The following is an 18876-nucleotide window of genomic DNA, read 5'->3' on the forward strand; positions in this document are numbered from 1 at the left end:
TGAGCCATCTTAGAAGAGGGAGAATGCTCCATACAGCAAGCTGAAATTTAACACACCATCTTACACACTGGCATCAATTGTGATTGAGGAATGCATTCTGGACCACACGGGAAACCTCTGCTTCTTGTATGTCACCAGCCGGGGCATGGCAGAAAAGCACAGCTTAGATGAAGTAATTCAGATAACACTTACACTACAGCACGTAAGACAAAAAAAAATTCATATGCAAAGTACCCAGGCAATGGCAGACCCTTACCCAGCAGTAGCCCGAACTCTCATTAGAGTTGGATCCTGAGGTGGATCCTGGGCTCATTTGCAGAAAACTAATCACCTTAACAACACTCTGCAAGGTGCAGTGGCATTTCTGACTGCCTCAAAGCTCACAAGGTGCTCTTGCAATGACAGCGGTATCGCTGAGCAGTGCTGAAACAGGCCATGGTCTGGTGGAACGCACGGATCATTGCTGTTGCTTTTACCTCAGATTTGCAATGGCCATAGGCTGTTCACCTCAACAGCCAGCCCAGCGGAGAGCCAGACCCATAGGCTCCAGTAAAGGAAGTGATCTCAGGGATCATCTGCAAGGCTGAGCCTTCAGAAGATAAAAATACAAACTTTTCTCAACAGCCAAGTCATGAAAAATCCTCTGGAATCATGAGGTCAAAAAGGAAACCGGTAAGTTAATATCCCCATTCCAATGTAGTTCAGTGCCAGCCTTGGGGAGAAACTCAGGATGGGACCTACTCTCCCCTTTGCCAAGAACACAGGCTGCATGAGACTGAGCCGCCACCAAGGCTTGATCCTCACTCCCACTTCTGGCAGAGGTAACAATGGTTACTAGTGCCACTTTTATGGAAAGGTACAAGAGCAAACAGAGACTAAGAGCCTCAAAGAAAACATCTTGGACACATATAAGCATGTAATTTAAATACTAGTGAGATAAAGGAGACATTTAACCAGACCTCATACACAGCTGAGAATGGTAAACAGAGAACACCAAAGAGCTCTCAGAAGAAGGGACCGTGTCCAGAAACAGCTGCCAAATCTACCTTAACGGAAGTAACCAGCCAGCTTGGATACTTTAAATCAAGCAAACACTCCAAAACAAAGGAAATGGAAGGCCAGAGAGAGCAGAACACCAGATCAAGAATCCATTCCACTCTGATAAATAAGTACACCTGGATAAATGCTTTCTACTCTCTCACTGCGGATGACCAAGCTCTTTAGAATGATGTCATCCAACATTAAAGCTTTGAGATGCAGGACGCTGAAATGCTCGATCCTCCCCAGGTCTTCTGTCAGTGGATCTGGCAGGCAGCAAAGACAGATCAGAGCCTTCACTGATGGAGCAGGAGGTCTTGGAAGCAGAACTGGCTGTGCCAGAATGGCATCATCAGACCACCAAAACTCAACCTCACCTTCGCGTTCAAAGTACTGGGGGGTGGGGGATCAGAAAAAACACATGCGTCTGCCACCTTCTGTCAGAACATCAAACAAATCCTCTTCTGAACAAAAGAACAGGCATTTTTGGAGGAGGTGTCTCATTTCCTGAAAACTGGCTCTCTGAAGACTGTATCGATAGTACTGTAGGAACATCTGAACAACCTGTTGGGCTCTGTTAAAACTCTGTGAAAAGAATCCTCTTGTATCTATAAGGAGAAAGTGTTCTATGCACTGCAGATGAAACACCACTCCATGTTCTGCAAATACAGCTTGATAATTCAAAATTCAAGAAATGGAAACATTTTGCTATGACATTCAGTCTCTTGTGGTCCTTGTCCTTCACAGTCCAATTGATACACCTGGATACACAAGTGCAAGTTGTTTTTTCCAGAAGAGGCGGAACAAAAACTTACTCTAAGCTGGTACAATCTATCTCCAGGCACAGGATAATGATGAATGCCAGATCATCAGGAGAAGCACCAAAACAGTCCTGTTAACAAGAAGAGAAATGTGCTCCCCGATGCAGTGTGCTCAAGAGCATCTAAAGGGCAGTGACTTAGGGCTCAGTACACTCATGAGAGGGGGAGAGGAACCATAGTCAAGTAATTCTGCAGTCAACTTCCAAGCTACCTCCTAGAAACCTGCTCCTTAGAAAGAATTAACGGCACCTTCTTACTTCTACGAGCCCTCAGTGCCAGGACAAGTATTTGCAAAGAGAATTTGGAAGCTGGACAAAAGTAAAAGTAGTACAAAGAGTGGCTCAGGAGCTGAAAGTACTACCATTTGGCTCAGCAGTAGCAAGGCTGTTAGCACAAAAAAGCTTCTGTGGCAGGTTGGGGCCATACCTATCACAGACAGGCCACAAGTACCAAAGCAAAGTGCCTGCAAAGAACCCAGCAATGTGGAATGCCTAAAACCTAGTGTTCTTAAAAAAAACCCAACATACAACCCCCTCAAAAAACTATTTAGACAGTATGCTCCTGCTTATTTGAGATGGCTGAGAGAAACTGAATGTATGGAGAGCATATCCTGACCTACTTATGCGTGTCTCAGAACACTGCTGAGGATGCCGAGGTGAACAAGCATCCAGCTCGGAGCAACCATGACACCCAATCAAGAGAATACGAATGGACACACAAAACTTTTTTCACAGAGAAAATTCACAGAGAAAACAGGTCCCATGGCAGATCCAATGCATTTCTATACAATAATAATCACAATGAAAACTTACTCATATACTATCAATACATTTCATTTATATCAATTCTGTTATTCAAAATGCAAAATAAACAAAGAGCCTCATTCACACCCATGCTACACAATACAGAAACGTACCTCAACAAATCTCTTGTAAAAGAGGTAATTCAGAGTTCTCAAGTGCCGCTGATTTATGACATTAGGGCAGAGAGCTAAAAGAAGGAAAAAGACATTTAAGTATACAACACAGCTGAACTTCCTTGAAGTTTGACTGTCTAGACATTACATTTTTCCTTCCCTAATTTCAAACTCGGTATGTGGAAGGCAGGATGCTATCACACTTGGAACAATGACGGACAGACACACACATCGTCAGCTTATCTAAACTATAAACTGTTATTTACACTTTCAAGCATGATTAGCAATGCTCTCATATCTCTGGTTCTACCACCCTTGAATGATAAGATCCACTTGCTGGTTCAATATGCTTCACAGTCAATGACTTCACACCTTTAATTAGGTAGTATCCTCATACAGGCATCATCTCCAGTCTCTAGAGGCTGCACTCTTTTTGATTTAATTGGAACATGTGCTGTTAATTCATTGCAGTAGTTTTGAACACGTTACTCAGGATGTAAACTTGTGGCTAAAGTTTATCCGATAAAATACATATCCATGAAAGAGACACCATATCCATACCAAGAGGGAGGTGACTATTGTTTTGCTGAGCTAGCAAGCAACAGTTGTTATTATTTTTATTGCTGCCATCTTCATTAGATATGCCTCATTACAACTGCAAAAAACAAGATCTTCATATAGCACCTTGTTTTGAAACCCAATGCAAAGAGAGATAAAGGCAGAAGATAAAATACATTAACTAGGATTAGCATACGTATCTGTCAGTTCTTGCTAGATGCTGGTATGCATGTACATGGAAAGATTTAACCAAAGCCTTCACTGGGATTTCAGTGGCTAAAACCATCTCACTGGTAGTCGGAAGGAGCAGGACCAGCAACCAGAAACAATAACACAGAACAATAAAATGAAAATTCTCTGCAGCCTCCCTTGAATCCACATACACCGGGAGAAATTAGTGTTACCAAGTCAAAGGGCCTCGGAGCTCAGCACTCTTGGTGCCCCACACATGGTATGCCCAAGGATTAAAAACTGAGAGAATGAAGAAAGATCTCTGAATACCAGATCCTATCATCAGAGGGATATGAACTGATGTACCACTGGTCACTGCAGCTCTCAGAGTCTCTTGAAGCATCGCTTCGTAACTTGAACATTTCCATCTCAAATAGAAATGTTTAAAGCTGTTACTCTGAAGTTAATCTTTCACAGTGTGACAACATATCCTTGCCCTCAAAGGATCTGAGGAAATAAGCAATTATCCCACAAGATATTATCCCAATAAATATGGTGAACATTCCTCCGGATATTATCCCAATATCTGGAGGAAAGTTCATCAGCTCATGGAAAGCAACACTCTAAAGAAGGTAAAATTAACCTAAAAGTTAGTAATATCACCACCTAACTTAAAGATTTCAAAGCACTTCAGAAAGAAACACAGCATGACTGCTCTAGGTCGCCAAAAAGATCCATTGAACATTTCTTTCTTTGAGCTTCTAGAGGAAATATCCAAAGCACAGGACTTGGCAGAACTGAGGGTTTTTAAGTGCCGAGCTATCTGTGCGGAAAGGAGGACAGAGGAACACAGATGGACTGGAACATTTTAGAAGGCACTAGTGGCATCTCCTATTCTGGTGGAGCAAAGGAACTGAGTTTTGAATCCAGTTTTCTATATTTTATTACGAAAAACAAAGAAGGACTAATCAAAAATGTGAGGATGAAAGGTAACTTGGTAACAGAGACAATGAAATGAAGAGTTCAAAGCTCTAAGGAAAGGAAGAATAGCAAAATAGAAACAACAAAATGGACTTCAATAAACTCAGAGAACTGGCAGGTAAGATTTCATGTGAAAATAATTTATAAGAGGAAAAGGAGTTAAGAAGAGCTGGCAATAGAAAAATTGGAAGTGAAGTAAGGTTTAACTGCCAAATGAGAAGCTTTTATTGATCTCAATCACAAGAAGGAAGTTAAAAGAACGTGGAAACTGGATCACACACATACAAAAGGACAGCACAAACACAGAAAATCAGAAAGCCCAAAGTAAGAGAAATTCCCTATAGCCTTTTGGAGGAAACAACCAACCAAAACCCAACAAAAATCTAATGGCAAGGCTAGAGAAGAACTAGCATAGGTTGTATAGGAGATGGTAAACTTTCCACCTTGGAGGTCTTCAATGGTTCCACATTCTATGTATATCAGAAATAAGAGGAGTCAGACCTTTTTCCTGCAGTTTCATGACCATCTACACCTTATATCTGCAGAAATCAAAGCGCTTCAGGGCAGAGCAACTTACCCAAGGCCAAACACCTAGCTGAGTGAACAGGAGTCTGAACTCAGGTCTCCTGAGCCAAAACCAATGAGCCAATGTTCTGCTGGTCAGAACAAAAGACAACATCCTAAGCTTTTCAGAACAAGGACCATTTTTCTATTCAGTGTTTGTATGATTGGTTTTGGGGATCATGATTGGGTTGTGGAGCACTAGTGGAACACAAATGGTATAGCACTATGAAAGCATCTCTTTGGGCACATGTTAACTCTTAACCTGGCAATTGCACCACACCACTGCTTCATCTGAACTACATTTCACATCTGGGACTGACTCAGAAGCAAAAAAATCCAGCCTGCTCTCAGCCGTTAGCAGAGAGTTAATGGTTATTAGCAACAGAGAGGAAGTAAAAATGAAATCTGTTTGTCACACAGGGTATGACACCTGCAATACACACTTATTTCACTCGTGTAACATCGGTAAGATGTGTCTACTGGGGACATGGTGCAATATATGTTTAGGTGTGGTGCATGGCTACCACTCCCAGGTGATACGTGGTGCCTCCGGAGCTGGGATGTGGACCCAATCCTCTCTTTACACTGCCCTGAGAGCTTGACTTCCATTCACAATGAGACTCCTTCACCCTGTCCTGGCAGAAGAGAAGGTCCCATACAAAGTACACTTTGTTTGGGGACAAAGTAAAGGGGCCTTTTTTAATAAAATCAGGGTACCTGAAACACTAGAGGCATTTACCCTGGTATTGCTAAGCTTTGCCGGGGAATCTGATGAGAAGCAAGCTGTGCATTAGTCTCCCAGTGTATTAGGAGATTAGTCCGTAAGTGCGAATTAGTTGAAGGTAGGGCCGGATTCAAGAAAACCTTTTTTTGTTCTATGCTCAAAGATGCATTAGTGTTTTATAGAATTCTTCATGCTGCTACAGATCAGGGCCAGCGGTTCTCAGAAAGGAAGGTGAAACAGCAGAAGCCCCAGACTACCCCCAAACCCCTGAGCTACCTGCTAGCTTTGCTGCCTGGAGCACTAGCTGAGTGAAGGAAGAACAGAGAGCATAGCACAAGGGTTTCGATTTATGCCTAAAGGAAAAAATGCTCTGGTGTGGTCTTTAGACACGTGTCTGGATATGATGAATTCATGCTCAGAACTGCAAGGGTGGTGTCAGCTTTTCCAACAAAAAGCCTGAAGCTGCTGGCCAGCTTGTGTTGGTCTAGAGCACATCATAGAGCAGAGCCTGTACTTCAGTAGACAAAAACGTAGCTAAGAATGTAAGGACCTCAGAAAGGATGCTGGCATGTTCAATCCTCTTCTCCTTCAGCACCGTGACTGCAGCCACTGCAACCTCAGGAATGGATGGTTCCTGCCTTCTGACATCTCATCCTACAGGTTCCTCTCAGTCACAGTGCTATATAGAGACATGCTGGTATTTAACACGAAAGCTAAAAAACTCTGAAGGAAAATCACCATGGATGAAGGGGGAAACAACCTTTGTAAAACAAATGTAAAGGAAAGGAACAACCTTCTGCTCTGTTTTAACAAGGAAAAAATAAAAACATTTCAAATTTCCCGCTTCCAAAGGCATTCCAAATTATAACAATCATTCCTGTCTCTCCAACACAGATTCTTTTGAAAGTACCTAGCGTAGACTCCCACGAGTCCCTGCTGGAGCTCTCCCTGGTGACTGCCCTGCGATGTGCTTGCAGCTCTGGAAGATCTGAGGAAGCCTGCGGACAGTTGTGACTTACCTGGGCAGACACACAGACTGCTGAGCAGCCCTCGTCCGCCCTCTGCTGCCCCAACACTAAGGGAGGGATAACGCTTTATCTCACAAATCCATAAGGAAGATTCACAACCAAACTGAAATGAAAGGATAAACCAAAAGGACAACCTGGTGGTCAAAGGAAGAGAAACATTTCTTCTAGTTTATGCTAAAACAACTTTTTTAAAGACTATGGCAAAAACATGTTTATAGCATTCAAACCTTAAGGTGCTCAGCTAATTTATTACTCTGCTACAGGACGATGACAACTGTTAACTGTGCATTCAATTACCATCTCTTTTCTATTGACATCACTAGTATCTGCTTTATTGTTATATAGGCACTAAGACCCAATATATGAGGACAATTACACTTTTCAGAGTGGTAGCATTTCTACCTCATACCCAATGAATTTTCAATGAAAAATGCCACGGAACTCTCTGTGATATACTGGCTGTGCAAAAACACAACAGAAAATAGACTCAACCATTTCAAACCTAGGTAGGGTCTTGTTCCCTCATCTCTGAGAACTGTTTTGACTGAAACTTGCAATTGTAAATCTAAGTCAATCTCACAGGGTCTCCAAAGACTATTAAGCAATTAGCCTGCAAAAGCTACAGGCTTGTTAAACCAGAGCACACTGACCCATGTGTGAGAAAAGACTCTATAAAACTCAGTTTCCTCAATTACTTACCATTTCTGCTCCACTTCTTCCTTAACCAATAAAGCTAATTGAATGGAATCCACACAGTTTACTGGGACACCTTTGGGACTTGGCAGAAAATCTTCCACTTACCATGCGTTATTTTGTGGGTTAACAAGAATACTGGAATACAGTTCAGAAAAAGAAGAGGTGGACTAATCTAAGATGAAGGCTTTTTTATTTCTTCCCCTGAGGTTCCAGATCTTTTTTGTATTGGGCCACCTCCTATCTGGCTCTGAAATTTAAGACTGCCAGTTCCAAGGAATATTTCAAATCTTAATGGCTGATCAACACCTAAGGTTTGCTTAGTAGTCAGTGCAATTTACTGTGAGTGGATAAGAGTAGAGCTCGGGTAGTGAAATATGAAAGTAGATTTGGAACTGCAAGAACTGAGTCACATACAAGTTTGCCTTCTCATATCAAGAAACCCTGTCCTCCAGCCTTTCTCACCAAAAGCCACTTCCCTCTTCTACTGCTGCTCTCAGCCTCTTTCAGCGAGTAGTAGTCATCAGTGAACAGGAGATACAAAGCAGCAGAAGACTGTGGCATCCAACAAGTCCACAATCAGGTTAGGTAACAAGAAGTGTGAGTTTTAACTCACTACTAGCTTTTGGTGGAGCTGCTCAGGACAAGAGAAACGAGGGTGCTTTTTAATCTGTACGTTTTACCTAGCCTGCTTCCTTTTTGTATGCTCTTTCCTCATAGTCAGATTTAACTTCCACTAAAGATTGGAGAAATAACACCCAGAAATTCAGAGGAAGGGAGGGGAGAGAAGTTGGAAGAAAAGGAAAGCTATGTCCCTCCAGCTGCCATCACTTCCTAATTCAATTCAAGCAGGACCAGCACTAAGGCAGAAATTCCTCTGTGGGCATTCATCCCCTTCCAAAGCATTTAGAAAGAGACTAAGATGGCCACAGTTTAGCAAAATGTGAACTGCTCTGAATTACATGTGATATTACATAAAAAATAAACACCTGCTTTCAGAAATGGGACTATGAAAGTCATCTAACACTGGTTTTAGCTGCCCTAAATCTGGCATCTTGTCTAAATCAGTAGCCCACACCCCCCCTCACATCAACAGAGGTGGACAGCCCTCTCTCGCAAGTGACTTACCCTGGACCGTAGACATTGCAGTTTGCACAGGATAAATCACTCTCTGGAAATGCAGGCAGGAATAGGATCTGTATCTACCTCAAGGAACCTCCTCACCAGTGAATGTGTTGTGGGGGACCAGCAAGATTTGGTCATTATTATCGGCAGCTAGAACATCTGAGACACCATCACCAGGCTGAGGCACACTACCATCCCACAGAGAGCACCTGAGATCAACGGCTACATGCTCCTCTCCTAGATTATTATTTTTTTTAATTTCTCAGCATTTTGCATGTGAACAGTTATATCATTTCACCTCTACAGTTAATATCATACCCTTGGTGGATCTTTCACAAGGAAATGGGAACAACTCAATTCTCTTTACAGATCATAAAAGACAAGACAACCTACTGCATATGACGAACGTTGTAAAGGAGGAAAAATTACTGAAGACTAGTAAACTCCTGAGAAGGTTTTAGATTTTAAATAAATCACCCCCCCATATGTCTCAGCTTTCACACTAATGTGCTAAGTTTAATCATATTTACTTATCCTCCAATGAGGGTTTGTAAGGATTATCTTATTAACTTTTGAACACCAGTCTGAAAATGTGAAGATTAATATGCAATTTAGTGTTGCTGCCAGGTGTAATAATCCCACAATTTGTGGTTAGAAAACACTTTTCAGTCCAAGAAGAGAGAACTGCGTATCTTGGGCTGAGGATGGAAAGCTCTGCAGAGCAAAACCTAATGGGGCACCTAAAGGTGTCTGACGCAAGGTCCCAAAGAGAAGAAAAAAAGAGCAATGGTCCTCGCTAACAACCAAAGCAAAACAAATTAGATTTTGTTAGGTAACTGGTAGTGAAGCAGATCCATTCAGTGATGTAAAATGTGCTACTTCTATCAGAAGGCTGCAAGAGCCTTAAAACTCCGTACCACCAACCCTGGTTTATGCAAAGAATACAAAGGGCTGTGAGGTTCCTGCTTCCCAAGGGTTATCTCTTCCCAGCTGACGGACCCATAACTCAAGAAAACAGATCCCCAGATGAATAATGACCTGCCTCTTATGTGAGTGGAATGGAGTCATAACTCAAAGCTGACCATCGTGTGTTTACGTAGAGCCATTCTGAGGTCAAGATTTATTTCATACCATGGAAGAAGCAGTCTATTAGTCACAAGCACTTCATTCCTCGACAGCAAAAAGCGATAATTCCCATAACTTACCAGCTTTGTTTTTGAATATCATTAATTAAACCCTGAAACTCCCCATGATAAATTACAGTAGAGATTCCTTACTGAACATGGAAGAAGACAAATTGACTTAATCTGTTCTTTACTGGTGAGATAACTCCACAGTATGTTGCAATATCACATACCTGGATCTACGTTAAATCGGTCTAGGAGCCTGAAGATCAGCTTGCTTAACATTTTGCGGTTAAATTTATCTGGTTTGTACCTGGACAGGCCTTGATATTGTCTGTAAGCAAATGAACAAAATCAGAAAGAAGCATCCATGGAATGGCCTAAAGTATGTTTCCCAAATAGCAGATACTGAACAGTAGAGGTATTAGGGTTTGCTAGGTGTTGGCAAGAACAGTCCCTGACCTTTCCCAAGTTACAGCAAAAAGCCAGCAATACAATCACACAAATTTCCCAGTCAATGACTGAAGTCCAGAGGCTTATTTTAAGGAAGGAGAAAGCGAGCAATTCCCTCTCATCTTTCTTCAGAACTAGGACTGCAACTCTTGCATCTATGCTGTGAGTTTGACTGTACTGTTGGCTTTGTGACTGACAAGAGCTATTCTAGTGAGAGGCAATTTATAAATTTAAACACACACGACTATTTCATGAGCACATGAAGGTTAACCACTTGCATCTCTTGTTTTTCTGCCACTTCATTACAGTATTATCTTCCTGCAAAACCTGTACAACCGATACTGAAACTAACCCTTGTCTGCAGCAAAGCACGAGCGTCTGATTGCTACAACCTCCTGGAGGAAGCTTTGATATTATTATATTGCTAAGATATACTGCACAGCTTTCATTTTGCACTCCTCTCTCCTGGCAGGAACTGAGCATCTGTTAACAGGAATGATACCTCTGTCTTACGAGCTGAGGTGTTTGAGAAGACTCTGGCACAGACACCAGAATTTCCCCTTTCTCAGTTGAAAAGTAAATATATTGCACTCCATTACACCGAGAAATGATCTCAGATAGACAACCAGAGAACATACTGTCCTCTGACAGCAAGTTGGCCCCAGCTGTTTAGAAAGTCAACAAGCGTTTCTACCTTGTGATGTCTCTGATATTAAAACCAGGTTCACACCACGTGTCCAGGATCTGCAAGAGCTTGCTCTGGAGCTCAGGATATTCTCCCACATAATCTTCCACCAAGTTAGTTTTATCCTGCAGCAGTAATGGCGTACACATCTAGGAGAAGAAATTACATTTAAAGCACTGTGCCCTGCCTTGGATCACCATGTTCAGCTGCAGCACATAGAAGGCACGGAGGAGGTCCATAACATTGCAGACTGAAACGTGGCAGAGGGCTGTCCCATTCCCTGCTGCTCAGACATGGCAAGCAAGTCACAAACCCCCTGCTTAATCAACCAGTGCTGCCCAAAAGAGCGATGTGACATTTTCAACTCAAATACAAGCCAACACAAATGATGAGACATTTTCAACACAAGTATCAGCAAAGCTTCAAAAGCACTAAACTCCATCACAGTGATAACCATTTGTCAAGAACACAGCTAGATTTTTTTGTGCAGTGGTTGCAGCTAGAAAAACAGTCCAGGAAGCTGTAATGGGGTCTAACAAAATAACACTCTGTCACTTGCCTAGATGTAAAGGTACACCAGCAATGCAGCAGTTACTTCTTGGGAACCAAGTAAAGCCTCAAGTGAAAGGCAGCACAACTTGGAGGGCCTTGATGGATCTCCTGCTTAACAAAAGGTGGATCTGATGACAGAGAAGCCTGCAGAGGAAATGACTCACCTTCTCCACATCTTGATCTGGCTGTAATTTTAGCTTAATACTCAGTATGGCTGCCTAGAAAATACAAAAAAAGTTGTGTATTTAGGAGAACAACAACATCGTGGATAAACGGGCATTATTCCAAAGCAAAGTATATATTATTAAACAGATTTTTAATGTGTTAATTGTTTCTGTTAAATTTTCAAGTACAAATCATACAAACATTGGGCCACATACATTCCACTTAGAAGTGTACAAGAACACTCCTGGCAGAGTTGCATATTCTGAGCAGCAGCATACCCTGGAGCAAAAATTAAAGATCAAGTTGTCTAGCAGAAAGAGAGAGAGAAAGTAAAGTGCTTGGATAAAATCAGCTAAGATGGATATTTTCTATCAATATAATTGTAAACATCACCTGACCCACCACACCTTTCTGAGTTAACTTTATCCACCTTGCTGTGCCTTTCAAATTTTGTAAAATGGCTGCATTTTGTGAAAGCAACTCAAGATTTAAAAGACTCTGAAATCAAGACATCTTAGTTTTTATAATTTCTGTGTAGCTTCACACCCCTGAAAGCACTATGGTTCACCACAATCAGAAAGACAGTAAGAACTGTATTTTTCCCTTTTGTGATATCTACAAATCTTTGATAAGCCAAGACCTGCCACGTTCACAAATTAATTCCAAATCAGTATCTTCTGTCGATGAGGAAACTCTGCTATGGTGAACTGCCGTAACTCAAACTGCGAGAAGAACTGGTTCAGTCACTGTCTATCCCGTCCCAGCCTGGTGATTACAGAAATGTATTGAGATGTAACTGTTCATTGCTCCGGAGGTATAGAAACCAACCAGGACTTTAAGCAGTTAACAGTGTCTAATTTCTGTAGTGTGTGAGAATACTTGGATCTCAAATACAGATGAAGCATATAACAGCTTTATTTGATATAGTGTATTGTTCCAGTAAATAGAGTAATAAGACCAAGGAGCCTTCTAGTGTATTTATGTGTTAGTACTGACATAATTGTGAACTAGCTAACAAGGATGTTTTACATGAAGTGTCCTTCTAATTACTTTGCAAAGTTAGGCGGTATTTTCCAAAACGGTTGTAAACCGTTTGAAAACATAACATCTCTGACCCTACTGCAGCATGCATGTAACGCTAAGGAACAACAGGACAGAGTACTTTATCAACGGAGTTCACAAATGCCTATTCAGATGAGGATAAAAATAGCGTGTTAAGGCTCAGAGGAAAAGCTCTTATCTTCAACAGGTTTCTCTGCTATCTGTGATTGATTTTACTTTGAGAGAAAGATCATGAAAATGATGGATTTGTTTGTCAAAATAGTTGCACTTCAGAACTGTGTTACTTGTTAGAATGTTTAAACAAACATAATAGAGTAAAAAAAAGTGCATTCCCCCCACGTAAATGCAAACCTCATCATTACACGTCACCTGCATGAAACTCATATAGAAAAATGTAACCAGATAAATAACCTAAGTGGGGGTAGGAGCAGACCTTGAAACACATTTTCTGTGGTCTCTCCTAGCTTTCAAATGACACCTCAACTTAACTCATCCCTGGAAGCGCATGTTCTGCAGATCCAGCCAAGCAACACAGACAAAACCAAACAGCTCATCTGAGCATTGCTCACAGCAGAAGCCGTGGATTACATTACCTTCTGGGAAATTCATGCATGTATTACATCCACTGTAGCAAAGACTGAGTGTACAAAAGCAGACAAGCAACACACACCATGTAAGTTCAATCGTTCAACCTTACTGTCCAGAAAGAACAGAGATATACCCAGATATCAGTGGGAAAACTTTTTTTTTTCCCTGTTTATTTTGGTTCGGGTTTGGGTTTCGGAGTTGTTTTGGCAGTTTTTTTGTTTGTTTTTTTAACACAAACCAAACACTGCATCACTGACAGTTCAGGCTTCATCCCCAAAAGAGAAATCAACAGAAGAGCTTTAAGTGACAAAAGCAGTAATGAACATTAACGTAGCGACTGTGTGCTACAAACCAGACACTGAATAGAAAGGCACATTATAATTTCTCAGACCAGCTAAATCTTCAATCAAATCTCTTTCTTACTCCAGACTTTGTAACTATTCCACCTGTTTAGAGGCTAACATGCTACTCTGCTGCACAAGCATCAGGTACCCTTTCTCTCAAATTATCGGATTAACATGGCAAAGTTCAAGCGGAGTAATTATTCTCAACTGGTATACAAGTCGAAGGTTGCTACTTCTGTTTTGGACCTGAAGAAGGGGTTTGGGTCTCCAAAGCTTTGGCAGCTGTTTTTATTTTCCTCCCAGCTATCTCAGTTTGCTGAATTAAAAAAAAAAAATAGAACTTGCAACTCTCAAAATCTTGTTTCACCATTTGATCTCATTAGTACCTTTTATTAAATAAGCAATCCGTTAGTTTTAAGATACAAGCATACAATGGTTTCCCTAATAGCTTTTTAATGTTCACATGCATGTTCAGATTAACCTAATTGCAGAACTGTTATCTAAATGGCATAGTTTTATCTCCATCTCTATTAACTGTACAGGTGATCTAATCAGATGAACATGTCCCGTGTCAGGTTAGGTTTTTCTCTTTCACCGGATGTATACTCTACCCTGGACCAAAGGGTGCAGAGCAACAAAATATTCATTTAGCCAAAGCACGGAGAGATATCGCCTTCCAACCCCAGCTGTGGCAGACCTAGCTCACACCGCCACCGCCGCAGGTCACAGGAACTTCAGGCAAATCACACAAGCTGGTTTTTAACATCATTTTAACATCACACCGCTAAAGTAGGTAATGAAGTAGTCAGAACAATTGTGCTGCTGGCAGAAAATTCCCGCAGCAGGGAACACCGTCAGCAGCTGGGCAGCAGCCTTGTCCATGCACAAAGCTGAACGTGGAAGGAGATGCATGACCTGGATCCTAGGAACAAACAACCAGGCTGGATTGCAGGGTGTAGTTACATGGGCTGGCTGGCTGAATAGCGAGGACAACTGAGATAAAATCAGTGTGTTTACAATAGGAATAATACGAGAAGAGATATGAGTAACTGTAATAAAGATGAAAGTGTTTGGCAGCTGTGTCTGTGGTCTCAACTTAGAGCTATTTTAAGATTTTGTTTTGTTATTATCATGTTTTGAATCGTTTCACTCCACAAACATGTTTTGTGTAAAACGACCCTATTTTTAACAGTCTGTTTATAGATGATAAGATCTCCAGAAAAGCAACACCTCATTCGCAGACTCATTTTGTAGTTAGAAAACAAACATTTTAATTAGGTAGACAGCATGCTGTAACTGAAATGGTGAGAATCCCCCTCCCCACCCAAGAAACGCTCGTTTCCCCATCTGCAGTGCTGCACTCTCCAAGCTGTGCTGGAAGACTAGCCAGGGTAGCCGGAGGCTAGCAATCATGTTAACCCAACCACAGATCCTTGGACTCAGGTTGGATCAGCAAGGCAACAGAAATCCTAAGCAGCAGATATCTCCCACTCCACCAGCTGATCAATAAGAGCAAAAAACCTCGCTGCGACACAGGGACATCGAAAAGCTCTGGTGAACACTAAGATGTTGTCGGTTTATCAGGGTCTACTCACCCTCCCTCAAACTATAAAGAGAACACATTATAGTCTTGACTGCTGGTACAAGTAGCCTTTTCACAAAAACACATTTCATACATAGAGAGTTTCTAGCACGTAATCTAATAACAGCAAAGAATTAGCATTATGAGCATTAATGCTACACATAAAAGTGTTTAATCTATACTAAAACTCTCCTGCCCCAGATCATAACAGAAATATGGGAAAGGTTGCTCCCTCTCTTGCCTTGCATCCCCCAAGCATATGAGGGACAGGAACATGACAAAGCCACTGCTTAGTACAGGAGAAAAGATGACCCACTGCCTGATTCAAATCCCATCAAAGTTCGGGAGTCTTCTCATTGCTCTCGAGGACGCTTTGGGTCATTCTTTGATCTAATTACGGTGAAAGTAAAAATCACATTTGGACATTTTGCAATAGTTTGTTTCCTAAGGATAAACACCTAAAAATATAGCAAAGGAGGGTTGGATGAGGATGAGGAAGAATTAAAATCTGGGTAATACTACATTAAATTATATCTAAAATGCACAAAGGTGCATTGACCATAGGATGGGGGAAGTTACCCAAACGTGACGCATGCAGGCCAAGCCACGAGCACCAGACCACTCTTCTAGTCACGCAATTGCAAAAATAAGAGTACGGGAAAATGGGGAGTGTTTTGAAGTGAACGCACAAGCCCAGAGCACCCTGCACCAATACCTGATCCTCTCATACTTGTTTTGAATGTAATTTGCTCCATCTCATCTAAAAATGACTATTCTTTCCATATAGAGTACGAAGTGCAGGAAGCCACACAAGATCTTATCTGCAAGGGCATGTGCACTTGGGTGGTGTCTACACTGACAATTTAGGCAGTTTTCCCACGGTGGGGTTAGCATCAGAGGAATAACCTTTTGCGAGTTGCACTGCTTGGAGTGATGATGCAGGACAGACACAAATGGTTTCTGATGACTCCTGCGTTACTTAGCTCTGCTGCAAGCAAGTTGGGACAACACAAAGGTAAATATGTCTGTGCCTGACTTTGTGTAGTATTTCTGAACCAATAGTGAAGGAATTTCTGAAAACCCATAAAACAGATCAAACAACAGAACAAGAACTTTGCAGAAGAGGATCCAACATCAACTCTAAGAAAATCACAGTGATCAAAGCCTGGATACATAATAACCATAGAAATAATTGAGTAAAAGGCACACCACGTATTAATCATTGGGAACATCTGGTTTGTGTTTTGGAATCGCTCATTTCAAACTTGTGGCTAATCAGCTTTGCTCAAACTCTCAGAGTGCATCACTGCATAGTGTATGACACCAGGTTAGACGTTTAATTACTTCCTGCTTAAAGAGTTCACAGTACACACAGCTGTCTTCAGGAAGATCTTCAGAAATGAGAAAAACATGAGATTTCCCAGGTCCACTTTCAAGAGAGCATGAACATGCGTTATAAGGAGTGAGATGGTCAAAATGAAGTAGTGACAGGTTACTCATATCTAAAGAATTTGAGGTAGAGGGAAGAGAAGTAAAACTCAAGGTTGGAACATGCATGCGCACAGGTGAAGGGAAGAGGGAAGTGAAACAAACACTTCTGTGATTTGTCTTCCTCAGGTCACTCAAAGCAGTTTTAAACCTGGTTAACTGGTCAGTGCATCCTCACAAATGAGTGATCCTCTAGAGCACTGCCCAAGTTTCCTGGGCACACAGGCCACCCACCTTCACCAGATCCTCCAGATCCAGACTCTCTGTATGGCTAGATCTGCTGCACATTTGCACCTCTTCTCCGACACCCTGCTTGCTTGACAAGAGCCCAGAAATGCTGGCAGTAGGAGCAGAATTCTGCCATCTGAATTATTATTTCCCAGCAACACTCAAGCTCCTTCCCAACCACTTCACCAGACAGATGCCCATGGAAGAGGCGGCTCCAGAAAACACGGTGTTTGGGAGCAGGCAGCAGAGTGGTCCATGGTCCGCAGGTTGGCTACCTCTGTTCTGGAGTGGCATGAATCTAGCAGGCAACGCGCCATTAAAACTGTCCTTTAGCAGTAGATTAAGTTAATAGGAAAAAAGGGTTGAGATTGGCATCATCATCTTTACAAGAGAAACATCTCCTGTAACATTTTCCTTGTTTTTCTTATTGATTATTATTTTCAGTTTAAAAGAAACAAGGAAATTCAAATGCACACGCTTTAAAATACAAGTCTTTGTAATTAAGGTGGTGAATGGGAGAAAGAATCAGTATCAGAGACATTTTCACTGTCCTGAGAACAGCTTAAAAAAGTCAGACTGAAGAAATCCAAAATCTGAATATCCATTAATGTGCTCAATCAATCTTAACATCCAACTGTATTGACAGATTCACAAAAATACACCATATATACTCAAGCACCATGTGTGAAGTAGGACTACAAAGAGTAAAATCCCTGTATCAGTGTTCAAAACATCATTACACTGAAAATTAAAGGTTGTGTTGGTGATCGAACTATGCATTTCTACACCTTAGCATATTTGTATTCCTTTAAGTTTAACTCTTTGGTCAACCATCCTTTCTACCGAATTATCAAATTACTCCGTAATAGTACGTATTGCTGACAAAATTCTGTGTCTACAGAGCTTTTTCTCTGGGTACTCCAACTTACTTTATGACAAATCTTAACAACTGAATTTTAATAGATAATCCACATAATCTTAACTGAAAGATCAAACATTAACTAAACTTAACATATAGAATCAACCTTTATCATTCGTAGAAATTAACAGATGAAACATTAGTAGAAAAAATACACTCTGCTTTTGAAAAAAGAGAAATCTGGATGGACAACAACCAAAAAAACCTGTTAAAAACCAAATACTCCCTGTTCCACTAATAGCTTAGTCCAATATTCTTGTTTAAGAACCAAACTGATGAAGGGGAGAAAAATGCTGCTGGTCACTGATACAGAGAAGTCTGAGTGGGAGCTCTCTCAGGCCCAAGAATATTTCTGGTTGTCAGAGGCTAAAAAGATTATTTATTGTTTCCTTCCTAAATCCAGCTCCACTGCCACCTGTTCAGAATTTACTATAAAGCTGTTAAACAAGACGAGAACTTTGATGCTGACTGTGAAAACAAGTTTCACTGTATCTGACCCGAGCAGCACTCACTACTGATCCAGAAGCAAAGGAATTTGATTTTTTTTCTTTAAGCACAGCTATCTTTTTACCTTTATAAGCTGTTTAAAAAAATGTAAATAAAATAACTCAGTGGACAATAGAGGGCATTCATCCCACAGAAAGACAGCCGCCACCCTTAGACATGAAATATCGCAGAACATTAAGTCATGAGACCCCGCTAATCAAAGCTGACAGGGCCCTGAATGTGATTTCTGCTGAGACTTAGCGATATCATGGGGCACTGAAGCATGCACAGCCTGCCAGACTGCCCCTGTTCATGTGACAATGGCTTTTATTCCCGAAAGGGGCCTGCGAGTGACAAGAGTCCCCTTTGTCTCTAGGCTCCTGCATTCGCAGTGCAAGAGAGGTTCATTCAACCAGCCCCAGACACTCTTTGAAAGACTGAAGTGTAACATAAGATGACCATGAAACACTAGCTTGCCTTCTGCCTACCCCTCATTCTTCTCAAGCACAGCCTGGTCTATTCAGGGCCTCTCACAGACTCGCTCGCACTGCATTACCCCCGGTCTGCTGAATCCCCGCATT

The 18876-nt window shown here is 41.5% G+C and overlaps 1 protein-coding gene across 1 annotated transcript in view; it reads right to left on the bottom strand.

Moving 5' to 3' along the window:
• EXD3 (exonuclease 3'-5' domain containing 3) overlaps positions 1-18876 on the bottom strand; it is a gene marked incomplete at its 3' end in the record, with an annotated part of 65982 nt that overhangs the window by 36890 nt on the left and 10216 nt on the right. Inside the window, exons 5-8 of the mRNA XM_009705467.1 lie at positions 11598-11651; positions 10891-11030; positions 9977-10077; positions 2776-2849 (exon numbers count right to left, since the gene is read on the bottom strand). Of these exons, the coding sequence (XP_009703769.1) occupies positions 2776-2849; positions 9977-10077; positions 10891-11030; positions 11598-11651 (369 nt within the window). The remainder of the gene's footprint in view (positions 1-2775; positions 2850-9976; positions 10078-10890; positions 11031-11597; positions 11652-18876) is intronic.

This window comes from Cariama cristata, unplaced genomic scaffold (genome assembly GCF_000690535.1).
Source record: "Cariama cristata isolate BGI_N322 unplaced genomic scaffold, ASM69053v1 scaffold40258, whole genome shotgun sequence".
Taxonomy (NCBI): domain Eukaryota; kingdom Metazoa; phylum Chordata; class Aves; order Cariamiformes; family Cariamidae; genus Cariama; species Cariama cristata.